Source organism: Mus caroli, unplaced genomic scaffold (assembly GCF_978045245.1).
Source record: "Mus caroli unplaced genomic scaffold, Mus_caroli_1 scaffold_17, whole genome shotgun sequence".
NCBI lineage: Eukaryota > Metazoa > Chordata > Mammalia > Rodentia > Muridae > Mus > Mus caroli.
The window spans coordinates 35,724,143-35,745,895 of record NW_028227272.1 but is presented as its reverse complement, the minus strand read 5'-3'; the positions used below and the strand labels follow the sequence as shown (position 1 = coordinate 35,745,895).

At 44.3% G+C, this 21,753-nt stretch overlaps 1 protein-coding gene across 1 annotated transcript in view; it reads left to right on the top strand.

Annotated features, from left to right (window-relative positions):
- Arhgap31 (Rho GTPase activating protein 31) overlaps positions 1-21,753 on the top strand; it is a 114,986-nt gene that overhangs the window by 70,786 nt on the left and 22,447 nt on the right. The window contains exons 2-7 of the mRNA XM_021185031.3: positions 1,411-1,513; positions 4,520-4,664; positions 16,220-16,302; positions 17,208-17,315; positions 17,906-18,048; positions 21,050-21,239. Coding sequence (XP_021040690.1) covers positions 1,411-1,513; positions 4,520-4,664; positions 16,220-16,302; positions 17,208-17,315; positions 17,906-18,048; positions 21,050-21,239 — 772 coding nt within the window. The remainder of the gene's footprint in view (positions 1-1,410; positions 1,514-4,519; positions 4,665-16,219; positions 16,303-17,207; positions 17,316-17,905; positions 18,049-21,049; positions 21,240-21,753) is intronic.

Here is a 21,753-nt window from a genome sequence, read left to right as displayed (position 1 = left end):
GTATGATGAATTTGATTAAATGCCTAACTTACAATTATTTCAAAGCTGAAGGAAAAAGAAGATGCTTTGAATGCATTGTCATGGGGAATTAGATAGTGTGGGATTGTAGCTTTGGGATAGAGTTCTTGCCTTGCATCCAGGCAGCCCTGGATAAGATCCTCCAGCACCCAGTAACAATAATGAGATTGTTGAAGTCAAATACTCCGTGTCTAGGTAGAATGCTGGAATTGAACATCTAATATCTACCCAGACAAAGGTTCAGTCTAAGCCAAATGCAGTGGTATTTGCCTAACCCCAGTACATAGGAAACTTGGTGACTTCAAAGCTAATGTGGCTATATATCACACCTCTATCTCAAAACAAGAGTCAGCCCAGTATGGACTTGCATTCAGGAGCAAGCTGTGTGTAATAAGCATAAATGAATTGGCATTAGTCCAATCCAAGGAAGGACTGGTATGTGCTGGGAGTCTGGCACAGCACTGACCAATCCTTAGTTTGTGGAGGACCAGTGTCATCCCTAGGTGACCAGGACCCACGAATGACTTTAGTCTGAAGGTTGGTCTGTTCCACAGTCAGTCAGTATTCACTGCACTGCCACAAGAGGACCTCAGGAAGACTGGTCAAGGGACTCAAGTAGCAAATGACTTGATGTTCCCTCCCTCTGGGCATCTAAAGGACATGTGTCACTGTCACTCTGACAATGAGGTCAACCCAGGAGAGAACAAAAACACAGCCATTCTCTACCTCCAGAGCTCTGAACCCTGGGAGGGTGAGCCATGTAAAAGGCCATGTTAGAACCTCATTTAAACAGTGACTAGAAGCAAGGTTTGGGGGTGGGGGTCTCACCTTTCAAAGGAGAGTATGTATCTCTTACGAACAAATACTATTTCTGTGAATTGTTAACTGTTAATAACATGAAGATTATTGGGGGGTAGGGTGTTATTTTTTTGTTTGTTTGTATGTTCATTTGTAACAGGGTCTCATAGCCCAGGCTATCCTCAAACTTACTCTGTGACTGAGGTTGACCCTGAATTCCCCAGTGTTCAGAATACAAATGGGCACCACTACACCTACCACACCTCAAACATACTTTTTTTTCCAAGTATTTAAAATTAATTTTTAAAGTTTATTTTATTTAAATTTTGTAAATTTTATTTAATAATAAATATGTTATTTATTATTAAAGTAAATTAATAAATAAAATGTATTAAGTTTTATTTAACTCTTTAAAAAAAGTAGTTAAAACATTATTAAGTCTCTAAGGAGCGTTGCCTACCACTTATAAGCAATTGCTCACCCTTGTGACTCTTCTAAGTCCCTTACACTTGAACTGGCCTGGATAGTCAAGGGGTATCTTTACAGGACAGATTTACATCTGATGCTTGGCTGTTTTTCTCTTCTTGTACATAGTTCCATATGTGCTGAAGAGCTGTGCTGAATTCATAGAGACTCACGGCATTGTGGATGGAATCTATCGCCTCTCCGGTGTCACCTCCAACATCCAGCGGCTGAGGTAAGCTAAAATAAGAGCCCAGAATCCTCAAGTGAACCTTCATTCATTCTGTCTGTCTCTGCTGGCAGTTTTGGGGAGTACCGGAAACTCTCGGATGGCCTCTTTGAAGTGCAGCTGCCTGCAGGTCTAACCCTAATCGGCAGGCTCCCGGCCTGGTGCAACTCTGTCCTGTGAAAACGGCTTTGTCTTTGTCTTGGGCAGGGTTGATGCTTTGTTGATGGATTGGATTTACCTCAAGTGGCCTAAATTACAAGTTAGGGAACATGCTTTTCTAAAACCCAGCTAGATTAGGGTCCCTTGCACGGTGTTCAGAATTCCGAGGCCCTTGGGAGGTTTTCTTTGGAAACACTCTTGATATTTCAGATGGTTGAAGTCTGCATAGCTGTACATTTCTCTTATTGATGCTGATGTTTTTAAGTTACTGGAAGCCAATGACATGGCTCCTCCAGTAAAGATGCTTGTTGGGCAAACCCAATAATCTGAGTTCTAATCCTGGAGCCTACATAAGTAGAAGGAGAGAACGGACACCACAAAGTTGTCCTTTAACCTTCATATAGAATCAGTGGCAAGTGTGGCCTCCAACTCCCCCACGCCCTAGTAATTTTTTAGAATAAATGACATGTGGGTAATGTATAATACCACAGATTTATCCTAAACATTTTAAGAAATTCCTATTTCATTAAAAAGACAAGAACCAGCAGAGCATGGTGTTGCACGCCTTTAATCGCAGCACTTGGGAGGCAGAGGCAGGTGGATCCATGTGAGTTTGAGGCCAACCTAGTCTACAGAGCAAGTTCCAGGACAGCCAGGGCTGTTACACATAAAAACCCTCTCTTGAAAAACCAAAACCAAACAAACAAAAAGACAAACTTTAAATAAAAAAAGATACCGTATAAAGTATATACACAATATATGAAATATATTGAAGTATATATATTTTTTTCTGTGATTAAGGCAATAGGCTTATGTATTTTGTTTATCATAATACCAAAAGAACATTTAGTGGTTTTAAATATATATTTACCATGTTTGCCAATTACAAATATAAATTCTAAAATAACAAGAATATACATTTAAAAAAAAAGTTTTGAGACATGGTTTTACTCTATAGACCAGGCTAGCCTGAAACTTAGGGTAAGCCTCCCTATTCTGTAGAACACTCTTCCTGTAAAGTCAGTACGTACTTGGGATATATGATGTGGATGATATATTGTATAATTCAACATTTTTTTTCTATCTTCTCTTTGGTCCATCCTCTCCAAATCTCACTTGTAATTAATTAAACTGTAATGAATAATAAAACATTTTTATGAATGTTAAAAAATAGTTTATTACAAGTATAATTTTTTTAAATCAAAACAAGGTTTCTTCTCTGTGTAGCCTTAGCTGTCCTGCAGCTCACTCTGTAAGCCAGACTGACCTTAAATTCACTGAGATCCATCTGCTCCTGGTTCACAAGAGCTAAGGACTAAAGTTGTGCTCTACCACACCCAGATGCTTCGGTGTTTGCTTTTTTAAGACAGGGTCTCAGTCTACCTGACCAGCTTTGAACTCACAACTCCTTCCTCAGTCTCCCAGGTCCTAGGATCTCAGGTGTCCACCACCATACATGGCATGAGGATCCCTTAGAATTTTACTGACAACATTTTTTTTTCTTGCTGGGGATCAGCACTGGGCCGCAAGTTTGCAAACCAAGTGTTCCACACTGAGGGTGACTCTTAGGTCTGAAGTCCACGACACCGTAGCTGGCATCCAGAAAGATGCTTAGGTAGGGGGAGTCTTTTTCATTTACAGAGTGCCTTAGCCTTGACCAGGGAAAATCTGGGCAAAATAAACGAATAAATTGTAGATTCTTCTCTCCCGATCTCAGAGAAACAAACACATGCACGTGTGTCCACAGATTCACAGGACCCCTCTCTTCTCTGACCCCAAGTACCTTTAGGTACTTACAGTATTAGAGAGTTTCCCACTCTTCTTTGAAAGATGGAACAGAGTACAGGGGGGCAATGGGCTGCTTTGAAAAATGTTGGTTCTCGGACTCTTGTGGGGTTTATCCCTGCCTAACTGAGGAGTATACTCGGGAGCTTAACTTCTATATTAAAACCACTTAAAAGCCATATTTGTAGCTTACAAGTATATACAGTGTGAGGCAGTGCACCCATGTAAGGAAATGTTTTCTGATTTGACGTCAAACCTAAACTGGAGCTGGTGGTTCAGGCCCATGAGCCCAGCACTCAGGAGACTGAAGAAGTAATGACGTCAGTTCAAGACCAACCTGGCCTATATTATACAGTGAGACCCTGTTTCAAACAACGTGGATCAAAGGGAAAGAAGACAAAGTAAAAGGAACGAAAGAAAATGGCACAGAGGCCTAATCTAGACCCAAATGGTCTTGGTGTTCCTGGAATCCCACTGGGGACTGACCGCTTAAGACATTCACATGCTGGAGTGACACCTAAGAGTCACCACTAAGCCACCTAGAAAAACAGTTCCGCCAAGCGACAGAGAGATGGTTGAGTTAGGTCTTCAAATCTTGGGTTTGAGTATTCGGTTGAAGGGAATTGGAGACATGACTGTGGAAATGTGGGATAAGACCTGACACTGTCCCCACCCTCTGCCTCACCCCACTTCCCAGTTTTGAGTCTAGCCGCTAAAAAAAAAAAGAGTGGGGAGTTACATTTTGAGTAATGCTTTTGAAAAACTGAAACCTCAGTAGACATTTTATATCCCCCTGACCCCCACCAAGACACATATATGGAGCTGTGGGGACTTCTGGTCACAAATGAGTTTTCTGATGTCAAATCACAAACAACTTCCAAGCAAGCATCAGCCTCCAAAAGCCATGACTCTCCAATGGCCTCCTGGTGCCCGGAGTGGAGTGGAGGTCAGGCAGGACCCCAGGCACAATGGCACTGGAGGCTCTTTTGACTCCTGTGCCTCCAAGCAACTGCTGACACGGAGCCCATGGTCCCTGGGGTTGTTATGTCTCTGTCTCTGTTGTTCCAGGCAAGAGTTTGGCTCAGATCAATGCCCAGATCTGACAAGGGAAGTGTACCTTCAAGACATCCACTGTGTGGGCTCCCTGTGCAAGCTCTACTTCCGGGAGTTGCCCAACCCCCTCCTGACCTACGAGCTCTATGAGAAATTCACGGTGAGTGTTTGGGTTTCTATTGTGGTTAGCGGGTGGGATGCACGGACCGGCCAAGGGCAGTTTCAACACTGAAATAACAATAACACAACTCGCCAGCTGGTTGGCATTATCTTAGCATGGTGGTGGATGTAAGATGGCAAGGGAAGGAGAGTGGTTGGGCTGTTTGCTAACTGCTCCTTCCTTGAATTCTCAGAATGATGCTGTTTGTTTTGAGAGCTGGGTTAAATTATTTCTATGCTTATCCAACTGAATGTGCCTCATTGTTCAGGGAGAAAACTGAGAACCAAAGAAGTAAAGTGGCTGGCCCAAGGTCACACAGCAGAGGCAGGGCAGGAATCTCAGGCCTCTGGTGCTTGATATACATCGTGATGGTTCTTTTTTTTTTTTTTTTTTTTTTTTTTTCAAAAGAGTGTTCTTTCTGTGTTTGCCTGGGGGCTTGGGGAACAGACTGGTAGGCAGAAAAGGGAGATAGAGTTCCCCACCCCACCCACCCCATCGCAAACATCAAAAGACTTTATCAGAAAGCTACAAAGAGAGAGAGGGAAAAAAACAGCAAAGCACCTGGGCCAGGGGAAGAGAGGATGGGATAACCAATAGGCTGCTGATGCAAGAGTGAAATAGCTGCACTGTGCTTGCTGTATGGCTACCAAATGAGGCACCCGTGGGTGAGCAGAAAGGATGGGGCAAAACACGTGGCTAAAGCAAATGTTAATGCCAGGCTTGACAAGGTAGCCAGGCGCAGAGGAACAAAGCCTGCAGCCAGGCTCTCTCTCAAGTTCAGATCTAAGCTCGTGATGCGTGTGTGTGTGTGTGTGTGTGTGTGTGTGTGTGTGTGTGTGTGCCCAGACAGGAGGAAAGGAGTGTGCAGGAAGTGGGGGAGGGCAACAGAACACATGTGACCTGAATGTAGAAAGAGGCTTTGGTGGATGGAAGGGACAGAGGGACTGAAGCAGAGGGAAAGTAGGGAAGAGTCAGGCAAGAGCGGATCTTGTTTGAAAGTGTTATAGTGAAAGCTAATACCAAGCATGTTAATTAAAAAATTAATAGATAAAAAAAGTAAAATAGGACCACATGAGTTCAATTCCTAGCAACCACATGGTGGCTCACAACCATCTGTAAAGGAATCTGATGCCCTCTTCTAGTGTGTCTGAAGACAACTCCAGTATATTTATATACATAAAATAAATAAATCTTTTTTAAAAAAGAAAGAAAAGAAAGTCTTGGGAGAATTGGAATCTAGAAGAGACACACACCACAGATAACTTTTTAAGAAAAAATTAATTTTTTAAAGGCTTAAAAGGCAGCACTCGGGAGGCAGAAGCAGGCAGATTTCTGAATTCAAGGCCAGCCTGGTCTACAAAGTGAGTTCCAGGACAGCCAGGGCTATACAGAGAAACCCTATCTCGGAAAAAAAAAAAAAAAGGAAGGATATTCAAGAATAGTATTTGTTTTGATGTATTAGCTCTTTTGTGTAATAATTGTCATAACCTTGCCCACAGACTACATTGAATTTTAGTGAAAGAGAACCCAAAGCACACAGAAACCTTAATCATAAACACTGGCGACTGTACCAACCTGTGGCTGCTGATGTGAACTTGTGGGTAGCTAGAGCAATTCTTGACAAAAAGCCTCAGAAATGGTTCCTTCCTAATTCTGTCAGCAACAGCCTTGGGTCAGAACACCTCCTACCTCAGCCTACTCCTATCCTTGTGGTGCCCTCACAGGGATGGGAAAAAATAGGGAAAGTAGAGGGGAAAAGCTGGAAGACAATATTTGTCAACGTGATTGAAGGAAATGACATGAATTCAGACAGTTTATTGACACTAAAAAGTAAAATGGGGGTGTTTTGTTTTGACTACAAAAGCAGGGCCTACAGATGTTGATTCTGTTGCAGACTTTGTCCCTTAGTGTAGTGTCTTTGCCTGCAGTAGTGAATGTGATGGTCTGAGCAAACTTTAGACATAGGAAAATAGCTCTGTTACATTCTGACATTTTGTTTAACTCACCTGCATAGCTGAAGTCAAATACCAACTCGTTGGATGAACAAGAGGATTCAAATATTAATGGAATAATAATATTAACAATGATAACAGCTGCCTTGTAATTGGGCGACTTCTCTGTCATAAACTCAAATAGGATCTCACAAGCTGGGCAACGGTGTCACACACCAGCACTTGGAAGGGAGACGCAGGTGGATCTCTGTGAATTCGGGGTCAGCCTGGTCTACAGAGCCAAGTTCTGGGACAGTCAGGGCTACATAGAGAAACCATACCTCAAAAAAAACAAAACAAAACAAAACAAAAAAACCAAAAACAAACGAGATCAGTAGGAGCTCATTTAGTACCGTATGAATGAAGCAGGTGTTAATGTCAGTCACAGGCAGGTGAGTACTGCTCACAGGCGGAGATAAAGATTAAAAGCCTGTTCATAGCTCCCACACCACTCAAATACAGCATGGGTTCTGAAGTCATGGGCTAATGACAAGAGACACACTGAAGGACGAGGCCCAGAAGCAGTATTGAGAGTCGGCTAAAGACAGGAAAAACCAAATTGTCTTCTTTCCATTGACAGGTTGAAGGATGCCCTCACCATAAAAGCCTAGGGAATAAGTAACAAAAGACAGATTTGACAAACAAATATTCCCCTTGGGCTGGAGAGGTAGCTTCAGAGTTAGGAACACTGGCTTCTCTTCCAGGGGACCCACATCTCCAGTTCCAGGGGATTCAACATACTTTTCTGACCTCAAGCACCAGGCATCCATGTGATATGCAGACATACATGCTAGCAAAAGTCCCATACACAGGAAGTAAAATATACATATGCATACATACATATATATACACACACATATTTAATATATATTACTATATATAATATATTAAATATGTTATATATAATGTGTGTATGTGAATATGTATTCATTCTCAAGCAGTACATAAGGTATGCTCCTGTAATCTCAGCACTGGGAGACGAAGGCAAAGGAAGGAGAATCCAGGCCAGCTGTAACTGCGAAGTGGAAGGCCAGGCAGGGCTACATGAAACTGTCTGTTACAAACACACCATTCTTAAGAAAATGACAAAGAGATCGCTATTCTGTAATTACAGAGAACTACTGCTTGTCAATAAAAAGAAAACCACCACTAGCAAGATTTTGCTGAAAGGACCCAAATATAGCTGTCTCTTGTGAGACGATGCCGGGGCCTAGCAAACACAGGAGTGGATGCTCACAGTCAGCTATTGGATGTATCACAGGGCTTCCAATGGAGAAGCTAGAGAAAGTACCCAAGGAGCTAAAGGGATCTGCAACCCTATTGTTGGAACAACATGATGTACTAACCAGAACCCCGGAGCTCTTGTCTCTAGCTGCATATGTATCAAAAGATGGCCTAGTCGGCCATCACTGGAAAGAGAGGCCCATTGAACTTGCAAACTTTATATGCCCCAATATAGGGGAATGCCAGGGCCAAAAGAATGGGAATGGGTGGGTTGGGAAGTGGGGGGCGCTATGGGGGACTTTTGGGATAGCATTGGAAATGTAACTGAGGAAAATATGTAATAAAAATATTAAAAATTAAAAAAAAAGAAAAAGAAAACCACCTAACGCTGCGTTGAATGAATGAGCGCAAGACTTAGACAATTCAGAGGAACAAAATTATATAAAAACTACTAGAAAGATATATTTGCATGTTACGTTTTTAAAGATTTGTTTCAATTTATGTGTATGAGTGTGAGCCTGCATGAGTGTGTGGGCATCATATATACATAGATGCCTAAGAGGCCAGAAGAGGTCATTAGATCCCCGGACCTGACGCTACAGGTGGCTATGGGTTGCTGTGTCTACTTGGAACCAAACCTGAGTTCTCTGCAAAGTCAGTATGTGCATTACCAGATGAGCATTACCAAATGCTTCTCAGTCACTGAAAAATAAATTTCAGGGCTGGAGAGATGGCTCAGTGGTTAGGAGCACTGACTGCTCTTCCGAAGGTCCTGAGTTCAAATCCCAGCAACCACATGGTGTCTCACAACCATCCGTAATGAGATCTGACGCCCTCTTCTGGTGTGTCTGAAGACAGCTACAGTGTACTTACATATAACAATAAATAAATCTTTAAAAATAAATAAATAAGTTTCAATGTTATAGTTCATGCTAGCAAGCCTGTGAGAAGACCCACTCTTTATAATCTACTGGAAATATAAATTAGGTGGGTATCCCATTATGACCAAGGTTCTAATAACATTATGTTCTTTAATCTAGTAACTCTGGGACTCAGTCTTAGAGTGATGTACAACTAGATTCACTATGGGATTATACACAACATCCAAATTTTGAAGAATAGCTGTATCTCTACCATCAAAGATAAATAAATGATAAATCTATTGCTTTAAAACTGTGTGGCCAGAAAAAAAAAAGAGACATATTTTTGAACAATAGTTACTGGCACAGTATACAATTAAATGGGAAGAAAGCAGTCTGAGTGGGTGCATAGGAAGGCATGCAGGTGCTCGTGTTGAGGGCTGGGAGGCCTGGGGAGATGTGGGTAAGTAGATTGATACAGATCCATTCTAAGTTGTAGAATAAACGGAATTTCTTTTTTCAATTTTCAAGTTATTAGTTTCCGTTATGGCTGTAACAGATTACCACAAACTGTCTGCCCTGGTTTCATTTCCTGTTGCTATGACAAAATACCCTGACAAAACTAGTTTAGAGCTGGAGAGATGGCTCTGAGGTTAAGAGCCATCGTCTGCCCTCCCCAAGGGCCTGAGTTCAATTCCTAACACTCACAGGGTGGCCACAGCTTACCCCTAGTTCCAGGGGCTCTGATGCCCTCTTCTGGTCTCTATGGGCACTGTGGCACAGACACATGCAGGCAAAATACCCGTGCACATAAAATAATATAAAATAAAACATTAAAAACAAACAAACAAAAAACACCAAAAAACCTTTAGGTGCTTTCAGAGAAGCCCCAGAGAGAAGGGTATTCCTTGACTCTCCCAGCTCCAACAGGGTCATGTGGAGCTCAGCTCTCTTCTGACTGTGTCTGCCTCTGTGTCTGGCTTGTAAAGACAGCCATAAAGTGCATTTGGGAATGACCTGGAAAATTTAGGATTCCGAAGTTAATCACAGCTTCAAAGACCACCCCCCTTTTTTTCTCAAATAAGGCAGCATTTCCATGCTCCAGGACACAGAAGCTGGTATCTTTAGAAGTAATTCTTCAATGTACCTTGTTCTGCAGAGAAAAAAAGGAAACATTGATTTTAGGAAAAATTCAAATTTTCTTCTCATTGATCCAGTTAAAATGATTAAACTGAAATGAAAGTTACTAGCTTGCAGTTGCCAGGGAATTGGTGGTTTAATTATTGCATTAGCTTTAAGATCATTTCCGGAACACCGGGGTTACATTCCCCTGTGTATGCAAACACAGAAGGGTCTTGGGTATCTCTCAAGTGCGCTCTCTCTTTATTCCCTCGAGGCAATCTCTCACTGAGCTTTGGACCAGGCATGCTCCAGGGAGACACAGTCTCCACCTGTCTCCATTCCACAGTGGCAGGCTTATAAGCAAGTGGTCCGTTTCCAGCTTTCACATGGAGTCCAGGGAATCTTCTGAATTGTCTCCACGGCCCCCTTGAAGTCCCTTCTTTAAGTATCAATCTCCTTTGTTGAATTAAAAGCTACTTAAGGCCAGGCAGTGGGGTCTCACAACTTTATTTTCAGAGGCAGAAGCAGGTAGATCTCCATGAGTTCGAGGCCAACCTGGTCTATAGAGCAAGTTCTAGGGCAGCCAAAGCTACACAGAGAAACCCTGTCTTAAAAAACCAAACACCAGAGAGAGAGAGAGAGAGAGAGAGAGAGAGAGAGAGAGAGGAAGGAGGGAGGGAGGGAGGGAGGGAGAGAGGGAGAGAGGGAGAGAGAGACAGAGAGAGAGAGAGAGAGAGAGAGAGAGAGAGAGAGAGAGAGAGAGAGAGAAAGCTACCTAAGGACAGGAGCAGGTTTATTTTATTTATTCATTATTGTGTTTCTTCCCTCCAGCTAGGAGAAAATATTGGAATGGTTACTCAGCAAATGTTTGCCCACAAGTTTGTTGACTCACATAAGTCACCAAACTGTCGCTTGGGGCAAACTAGGGACTCACACGGGCAACTAGGTTATGAGCTCAAGATGGGAGGAGGTAGAAGGCAAGTGTCCTGGCTTGCCGGGGACTGCAGAAGTGGCTCAGCAGTGTGTGTGTGTGTGTGTGTGTGTGTGTGTGTGTGTGTGTGTGTGTGTGTGCTGCTCTTTTAGAGGGCCTGCATTAGTAGCTCACAACCACTTGTAACTCCAGTTCTGAGAGGATCCAACACCTCTGACCTCTCCATGTACACACACACACACACACACACACACACACACACACACACATGATTAAAAACAAAATAGGTAGGAGGAGAAATGGATCAGCAGGTAAGAGCACTTACTGCTCTTACAAAGGACTTGAGTTTGGTTCCCAGCACCAGGAGGGTCACTACCATCTATAACTGCAGATGCAGAAGAACCCATGCTCTGTAGTCTCCTTAAATATCTCCATGCAAGAGACACATGTAACTCATGCAAGCGTGCACACACACACACACACACAAATAAGAAAAATAAGTCTTTTAAGATACCTTTTTTAAAAGAAGAAAAGAAAAAAAAAGAAGAAGAAGAAAAGAAGAGAGACCGGTGTCCAGAGAAACCATTAATTATGGGGAATTCAAACTGCTTGGCCATCCTGTCGGGGATCCAAGGTCAAGGAGTTGACCTCAGCAAGACAGTGTTCACCACAATGGAGAGTGTTCTAGGGTGGCAGCGTCCTTAAGCTGTGGCCCACATGTGACTGTCTGCCATTTTCAAGCATAAAGCAAAATATTGACTCTCTCACTGGTTTATTCCATTATTCAGTTGTTAGGACTTTCCACAGCTGGAAGGCGTGGTTCCAGGGCCTGGAGATTTAACGGTGAACAAGAAAGATACAATCCTTATTTGCTGAAGGTTCTACTTAAACAAGAAGAGAGAGAGAGAGAGAGAGAGAGAGAGAGAGAGAGAGAGACCTGGGTGGGGATAAGCCCTTGTAAAATACCAATGTCTCATGAGAGCTGTCAATAAACACTCTGAAGAAAAAAAGCCCAGGGCTGAGGGGATATGGATGGACACTAACTGCTATTTTAAGGCCACCAGAATTCTCTCCATGAGGCAGAATCCGAGCAGATAGGGATAAAGCGAGGGGACAGATTATAGCAGTATCTGCTGAAGTGGGTGACAAGAAACAGCAGGTCCAAAGGCTCTAGTTGGGGGTTGGGAGAGGCTGAGCTTAAGAGGACTTGTAGAGACCAGTGCCTGGTGTGGGACAAGCATGGTAGCAATGATGGGAGATGGGATACAGGGTTCACAGAAGGGCATGGTCACCCAATATAGATCACATAAGTAATTGATAAAGCTTAAAATTGTAACCAGGAGGCCTTGGCTCAGCAGGTAAAGGCTGATCGATCATGATGACTTGACTTCTATCGCTAAGAGCCAGTGGTTCTCAGCCTTCCTAATGCTATGACCCTCTGATACAGTCCCTTGTGTTGTGGTGACTTCCCAACCATAAAATTATTTTGTTGCTGCTCCATAACTGTAATTTTGCTAGTGTTAAGAATCATAATGTAGATATCTGACATGTGAGCCCTGTGAAAGGGCCATTCAACCCCCAAAGGGATCGAGATCTACAGGTTGAGAACTGCTGCCCAAGACCCATGTACTGGAAGGAGAACACCGACTCCTGGGTCTCTGGCTTGCACACAGGCACACACGCACACACGCATACACAATTAACTTTCTAATTGCCCCCAGGGCGCAGTTGGAAGAGAAAGTCCCTCTCACTCATTTATGTCAGGTCTCTTCAGGGATGGTGGCTGTCTGGCAGGAGAGCCTGAACTGCAGGGCAGGGGCGGTTTCTGAAGAAAACAGAAACCTAGGGCAAGAGCTTAGCACCAGGATAAGAACCCTGCCTTTGCCCTGATCTCACAGGTCAGGAAGGTGATCGTCTGGTCAGTGATGGAGAGCAAGTAGTGGCAGGTTCATCCCAGATCTTTGAGATTGAAACATCAGCCAATTTGGCCTGAGCTCGCTTCCAGTTCCTGCACACACACATAAATTGGGGTGAATCAAATTTTGACCCTTCTCCCCGAGTTGCCCAATGATAGGATCTGCTGCCTTAATCGGAGAACATTTGTTGTCCTAAGAGAAAAATGAGGATTTAAGCTGAGCTTGGTATAACCCTCCCATAATACTAGCTTGAGGGGGGAGGGGGCGTTGAGGCAGGAAGATTGTGAGTTCAAGGCCAGCCTGGGTTACATAGAAAGACCCTGTCTTGTCAGGTAATTAAGTGAGAGGAAAAAGAAAGTGAGTTTCTAGATAGGATGGGGATGCAGTAGGAAGAGGCTAAGGAAAGTAACAGCAGTTCTCACTGGGCTTAGCAAGCATCAGGGGTTAACCCGCCCCTTGGCTTCAGAGAATGACAATGACTAAGCTGCTTCCTAAAATATTAAAGGAACTTTCCATGAGGGCCGCTATCTCCACCTGCACTCTTATCCCCCAAACCCGTCTTTCAGTTTTCCATTGTTATTACTGGCTAGTGCCCCAACTCGCAGATCTAGATGCCTTTTATAAAGAGGGGAATGGCACAAAGTTCTGCAGAGCTTGGTCTTGGCTATGCAGGGACAATCCTGAGCCCCCTCTGTGTGCACTGCACGATGGAACCAAACTGTGAGCATCCATGCTATATTCTGCAGCCCCGGTTGCCTGGCGAGCTCACCTTCCCTTCCCTTCTCCCTAAGTGCTGGGAGTGTGGTCCTTGCTACTGTTTCCTAAATAATGGGAAAGAGAAGATAGGTGTGGAGCTCCTTTAGAAAGGCCACACGTGCCCCTGACCCTCGATCTTGTATATCTCAAAAGGCAGAGAAGGCAGCAGATGCTGATACTCGCTCCGTTCACAGCAGGCACACCTACCAGAAGAGTGGGAGCTGGGGCTATGGCACTCCAACACACACATCCCTCTTCTTAGGGAAAGATGACCCAAGTTTCCCACATTGAGGTATCTGACTGCCATTTTAAAATAGTGTGCATATATAGATTAAATAGACAGATAGATGATGTATGCATGCATACATACTACATATATACATACATACGTAGATATGTTTCACTTCCATTGAAAAGGGGATTAGCTATGAGATCCAGGGAGGTGGCTCAGTAGGTAAGAGCACTCGATGCACAAGCCACAGACCTGCATGCTGGTTCTCATCGTCCACGTAAAAACGGGATGACGTCATAGGCACCCATGATGCAGGAGACATTAGGATCTCTATGGATAACTGTCAAGCTCTGGGCTCAGTGGGAGACCCTGTGTCAAAAGGAATAGGCACACAGGAAGACAAGAGACATACTTCTCTGGCTGGTGCACGCGTGTACACAGAATTCAAATGCCAAAATGAAACCTGTCACTTTGTAAGCTTACTTTAAATTTAAACTTAAGCCGGGCGGTGGTGGCTCACACCTTTAATCCCAGCACTTGGGAGGCAGAGGCAGGCGGATTTCTGAGTTCGAGGCCAGCCTGGTCTACAGAGTAAGTTCCAGGACAGCCAGAGCTACACAGAGAAACCCTGTCTTGAAAACAAAAAATTTTTAAATTTATAAGTAAGTAAGTAAACGATGATGCTGGAGCTGACACAGACATTGTCCTGCACAGGAGTGGTTTGGGAGCAGGGGCAAGAGGGGCAGGGAGACCCAGGCCTTAAAAGGACCTTAGAATCCTTTTAAGTCAGAACATACACAGCAGATGTGGTTGAGAGAATGGCCCAGCAGACAGTGAGTGTTCCCCAAAGTTAATTGGCTTCAGCTCTCAGTGAGTAGTGTCTAAAAGCTATCATTGCTAAGAGTATAACTGTGAGTGTTAGTTGTTGTTGTTGGGCTTTTGTTTGTTTTGTGGTGCCAGGGACTAGACGCAAGGCCTCTTATGTGGTAAGCAAGTGCTTTGTCACTGAGCTAGGGCCACAATCCCTTTTAAAGTTTTAGGATGGAGGACAGTGAGATGGCTCAGTGGTTAAAGATGCTTGCAGCCAAGCTCAGTGACCTGAGTTTGATCCTTGGGATCCATCATGGTAAGAGAGAAGCAATTTCTGCAGGCTATTCTCAACCTTCACATATATACCATGTATAAATACACAAGGAATAATAATAAATATAATGGCTTTTGAAACAGGATCTTGATATAAATACAGTCTGTAGCCCAGGCAAGCCTTGAATTCACTCCCTTCCTGCTTCACCCTTCTAAGAAGATGCAATCACCACTAAACTGTGTAGTGCCTTACAAGGAACTCTGATCATTTGTTTCATTGGGCTGGAAATCCAACCCAGGGCCTTGTGCACGCTAAATCAATGTTCTCACCACTAAGCCACACCCAGAAGGACGATCCAGAAATGCCAGCTAACAAATAAATGTGGGTGAACGGTGCGCAAAACCCCCCAGATTTGAATCTTGATTTTTGCTTATATCGCAGCCAGCAGTAGTTATCAAAGTAGATGCAAGAGCAGGTGACAGCTAGCCACGCTGCCCTGAGTCAGGAAACAGAGAATGCTTGTGATTGGCTCAGTTTACTTCTTTTTTATTCAGTACAGGATCCCAGCCTATGGAATGGCACTGTCCATATTTAGGGTGCCTAAATTTCCTCGCTTCAATTAACCTAATCTAGACAGTCCTTTACAGACATGCCAAAAGACGTGTCTCTTCAGTGATTTTAGAATCCCCTCAAGTTGACTGTCAGTTTTAGTCATCACACACAGGCAGGATATATTCTCAAGATAGGAAACAGGGCTGGAATTGAAGAATCGTTAGGGATGCTTGTGTCACGAGGCAGCCTAGGGCCAGCGAGAGATGGACATGAGCCAGCCTGTCATCACGTTGTCCTCATGGTGTTCCTGCCTCCCCTGCAAGGCCCTGGACTGCCGGGAACAAGATGCCCACACAGGATATAAGCAGATAGCAAATCAGAGCAAGGCCGCCAGATCCTGGGGACAAAACTCTTGTCCCTGATAAGAAAGGCACGTCTTCTCTGCCTTTTGGCAGACAAAACAGGCAGCAGTTGAGGACTAGGAGTCATGGAATAGTCACAGGCTAGGTGACAAGTATATAGCTGTTCACACCCAAAGGGACTGAGTAGACGTGTGTCCCTGTGCTGTCTCTCTGAATGTGAGCGTCTATGACTCTCTGCCATGCAGGATACCTTTCAATCCTGTACGTTCTTTCTCAGACGCCAAACAACCTCTGAGGGCACTCAGAGACCCACCCACTCCTGTGTGCATACAGGTGAAGACCCTTGACTCTGAAACTCAGAAAGGGCATGTGGCTTGCCGTTGACACAGACACCAGTGCTTCTGGGACAGGATCTGCAGGTGCAGTTGTAAGGCTGGAAGATCTGAGTCCTGAATAAGACCGGGACATGCAGGAAGGGTCCTGGCTCCTGGATGCTCACTGGGTACTTCATGTTCTTCTCCACAGGAAGCAGTGTCTCATCGCCCAGAAGAAGGCCAGCTGGCCAGAATCCAGAATGTTATCCTGGAGCTTCCCCCACCCCATTATAGGTAAGAAACGCTCAGACTCCGTGTGGTAAAACATCCAGGAGGCAGGGACATATGGATGGTGGCTTTCCTGGAGGCGTTTTGGAAATTAATGAGCAGTCAGTGTTATCAGGATGAGCGGGTGTCCAACCAGGGATGTTGGTAGCCGAGGACAACCTGCTTCCACTTGCAGGGTACTCATCAGAGTACCAAAGAATGTCATCACAGTCACACAAGCCAGCCTCACAGTGATAGCTTTGGTTTATAAGCTGAATTATACTACAAAGAAGCCTTTGGAAAGCCAGGTTTCCAAACCTTAAATCTGGGGATGACTATGACTCGTGAGCATCTTAAGATTATCCCAGACATCATCCCCATCCTTTCTATTCATACAGATTATCGGGAGTGGTACTAACTTTCCCAGAGTTAGCAGAATTTGATGTGGTATTACAAAGAACATCCTAAAGTCAACAAACGTTGTGAAACAGGCCCATACAAACGTTCGTTTGTGAAACAGGTCCATTGACAAGAACCCAGTTAGCCTTTAGCTTGACAGCTATCCCTGAGAATCGAGATGAGAACCTATTTGAAGATTGTGGGAAAGTGAATTTTCCCCAGGGTGAGAAAGAAGCAAGTTGTCACTAAGAGCTCAGGGCCTGTGGCCTGTGATGCTCTGTTTCTGTCCCTGGACCTACAGTTTCATCTGACATCTTACAGTGCTGACATCTGTCCCCATCCTGAGTCAGTGGCCCTGGAGTCAAGGAAGTGGCCCTTCATCAATCTTGATCTCTCCCCAGTGTTCCTTCAAAGTTCATAAGACAGAGACTCCTTCATCCCAACTTGGGTATGACCTCCACATGGCAGACTTCACATAGGCACTGATATTTCTTACTTTTCCAAAAATTAATTGAACAAACAAACTCTTTCAGGACCTTGGAATACCTGATTCGACACCTGGCCCACATCGCCTCATTCAGCAGCAAGACCAACATGCACGCCAGGAACCTGGCCCTGGTGTGGGCCCCAAACCTCCTCAGGTAACTACCACCCCATGGGCTCAGAGCAGCAAAGCCTGGGTCCTCCAGAGATAAAGCACTTGACGGCATGGCTGAGTGATCTTTTTATAGCACATACAGCTTGAAACTGCCGTTAAGGTCTTAAGCTCTTGGCCTGCTCCCTTGGAAACTCTGGTTCTAAAGACATTTGTTGGCTTTTACCCCAGTGTGGCTAAAGATATGGGTCAGTATGTTACCACTTCTTGAAAAGGCTTTTAGGGGCTCTGAAGTTCATTGTCTTTTCTTTGCTGTGGTGAGACGACAGGTGGCTATAACTTGAATCAACTGCTTCATGGAAATCACAGGCAATGACTTGATCCATGGGACACCTGAGTAAAGACAGGAGTGAATCCCATGAAGTCAAAAGAAGTCAGTTCTGTATATTGATGGGCAGTGTATATAGTCCTGTAACGTGGACCATGCAGCAGTGATCCAGTCTAGTCAGTGGGTTGGGCTTCACCACCATTGGGAGATTCTCTCTGATTGGTCGTGAAAAATTAAAGGCTCACAGGCCATCCCCACTACCTCCTGTTGTGAGGCGGACTCGCTCTGAATATGTTTCTTCCATGCAGGAGTAAGAAAATCGAAGCCACTATTTGCAATGGAGATGCGGCGTTTCTGGCAGTCCGGGTCCAGCAGGTGGTGATTGAGTTCATATTAAATCACGCTGATCAAATCTTCAACGGCGGTGCTCCAGGGGCTCTGCAGCAGGATGGTAATGGCTCCCCACCCCCTGGCACATTCCCTGCAAACTTAGCTTCCCTTATTGCCCTAACCAGAGAGCCCCCAAATAAGGGAGTATGGGAACAGAAAGCAGGGAAAGTGGGTGTCCCAGGTCAGGCTTGGCTACCCAGAGAGCCTGAGGCCAGCTGCGCTGCTACGTGAGACTCTGTCTCAAACAAGTAAGTGGGGGGAGGTTTGGTTATAATTCTGAGTATCGGATTACGTACCGACTGCCGTGTGTTGGTATCTGTGGCACTTCACTGTTCTGGTGGTACAGACTCCAGCCACCATGACAGTATTAGCTATGTATCTGTATGATGCACTGATTGGGGCCCTTGCCTGAGGATTTAGCATGTTTCTGATCAGGTGCATACATGGCCTCTCCCTGGAATGGGGGTAGGCAATGTCCCCTTTCTAGTAAGCTCTTTATCGTGTAAAGGTACGGGGCAGCATTCTTTCTCCTTAGGTTTCCCTCCGGTTTTCACTAGCGCCTTATGGTTTTAAAAGAGGCTTCTGTCTTCCCCCTTGAAGTCATTGGTGAACAAAGGCTGTATGTCTACACTCACATGTAGATCCGGAACATGCTCTATGGGACTGTTTCCTGAGTACTTTATCCTGCGCTGGATCAGGCAGGAAGCATACCTTTATTAAAAAAAAAAAAAAAATCAGAAACCTGGTCAATCAAATTGCCTCAGTGACCACTGGTTTTTCAAAGTGATTTTCCAACGTAAGTGTCTGTCACTGTTGGTCACCTAATGATGGGCTTGTGGAAACACAGATTGTTGAGCTCCTTGCCTGGACTTTCTGATCTAAACAGTCTAAAGTGTGAGTCTAAGAAGTTCCCCCTCTGCTGTCAGTGCTGTTCGTGAGAGCGCACGCAGAGAAGGTGTCCTTGTTTGCTTTCTATGGCTGTAATAAACACCGTGACCACAAGCAGCTTGAGGAGGAGAGCTTGCAGGGAAGGAACTCAAGGCGGGAACCTGCAAGCAGCAACTGCAGTAGAGACCACTGGAAGGGTGTTGTTTGTTGGCTTGGTCCTCACGGCTATCTCAGCTTGTCTTCTTGCACCCAAAAGCAACTACCTAGGGGTAGCACCATCCACGATGGACTGGGTTCTCTCATGTCAATCACCAATCAAGAAAGTGCCCCAGATACAAGGTGCCAGTATCATCTGTAATAATCAGAATGTCCTCAGGGGTGCTATCGAGGTTGCTCAGTGGATAGAAGCACTTGCTGCTCTCCCAAGAGACTGGAATTGGCTTCTAGCAGCCCACAACTGCCTGTAAGTCTAGCTCAAGGCACCTGATACCTTCCTCTGGCCTCTAAGGGCACCTGTACACGCATGGCATACACTCATACACACATATAACATACACGCGCGCACACACACACATATACATATACACACACATATACATACACACACATATACATACACACATATATATACATACACACATATACATATATACATACACACACATATACATATACACATATATCACACATATACATACACACACATATATAGATACACACATATACATATATACATACACACACATACATGCACACACATATACATACACACACATATATACATACACACATATACATATATACATACACACATACATACACACACATATACATACACACATATATCACACATATACATACACACACACATATACATACACATATACATATATACATACACATACATACATACACACACATATACATACATACACATATATACATGCACACATATACATATATACATACACACATACATATACACACACATACACACACACATATACACACACATACATATATATACATATACAATATACACACATATACAGATACATATACATACACACACATATACATACACACACATACATATATATACATATACAATACACACACATATACACACACATATACATACACACACACACATATCACTGTAGAGATGAGTGCATGAGGATCATGAGTTCAAACTTATCCTTGGTTACATAGCATATTCAAAGCCAGTCTGGGCTACATGAGACCGATCTCAAAAACAAAAACAAAACAAAAAATAAAGAAAACAAAATTTCTCCAGATGTTGCCAAACGTCCTTTGGTAGAATGAGGATATTATTGTGCCTCAAGTTTAGAACCACTGGCAGAGGGGCTGGAGAGATGGCTTAGCAGTTAAGAGCACCGACTGCTCTTCCAGAGGTCCTGAGTTCAATTCCTAGCAACCACATGGTGGCTCACAACCATCTGTAATGAGATCTAATGCCCTCTTCTGGTGTGTCTGAAGACAGCTACAGTGTACTGATATACATGAAATTAATTAATTAATTAATTAGAACCATTCCTTCATCACTGCCATCCTAAAAGGAATGCCATGGAGGAGGGACAAGTGGATACAATACAAATACTACAAGACAAGGACATACTGAGGGAAGAGCCACCTCTCTCTGAGGAAATAACACAGTATATTGATGATCTGTCCCTTCAGAGACAGAAGCCTAGGAAAAGTAGGTTCCACCCATCCATGGCCTTAGAGCCTGTGTTCCTCAGTTGTGCAGGTGAGGGGCAGCCTTCTACTTCATCTTATCTGAGTTAAGCCAAATTCTTATCTGACCAAAGTCCTTAGCAGAGTTTTCAGGATTAAAGAACCATTGCTGTAACTCTAGATCACGGTAAGTGCTCAATAAATATTTGTGGAATGAATGAATGAGTATATCAACAGTCACTCCATGGAAAGTACAGAAAGCAATGACTTCCTGGTGCCCCTCCAGGTCCTCCACCCACTATGGGCAGGAAAACTGACAGTTTCCTGTGTACAACCTCTGCCCCAGACTCCCCAAACCAAAGCTGGCATGCCGCCCCTTGCCAAGGAGTTCAAGTGGAAGGGCTGTAGACAAGAGACCTGAGTAGGCCTAGAGCTTAAATATGCTCCCAAGCCAAACTCTTTCCTTTGCTTTACAGAAAGCCGTACCATCACAAAGAGCCTGACCTTGCCAGCCTTGTCCCTGCCCATGAAGTTGGTAAGCCTGGAGGAGGCTCAGGCCCGAAGCTTGGCGACAAACCACCCTGCTAGGAAGGAAAGACGAGAGAACAGCCTGCCCGAGATCGTCCCTCCTCCCTTCCACACCGTCCTTGAGTTACCAGATAACAAGTAATTGCCATTCTTCAGAACTCTGAAGGGTTTGGGGAGGGAAGGGGGACAAAGGAGTGAGGTGTCCAGTCTCAGGGCCATGAGTGATGACAGTATGATAACCTGGGCGCAGCCCAAGTTGGGTACAAAGGAATTTTCCAGTCCCCACGATTCTCACCAGCCTCAGTAGGGATGGCTTCTTCCACTGCCCCAGACTTACTGTGAACTCTTATCTCCTACCACAGACCCAAGTGAATTATGGGTCTCTTCTTCCATGGCGTAGACAAAACAGGCCTGGAGTTTACAAATGTGAGTTGGCAATGAGGGTTTGACACCACCCCCACGAGACACTGCAAACGGCATGGAAATTAGCCTATGCCGGAACACAAGATGACAAATGGGGGCCACTCTTGTCAGAGGGTCCTTGCTGGCAGCACTTGGGAATGGCATTTCTGACTTCCTTACTTCTTCTCAGCCTACTAGACACACACACACACACACACTCCTTTCTGTGTCTGTCAGTATATACACATGT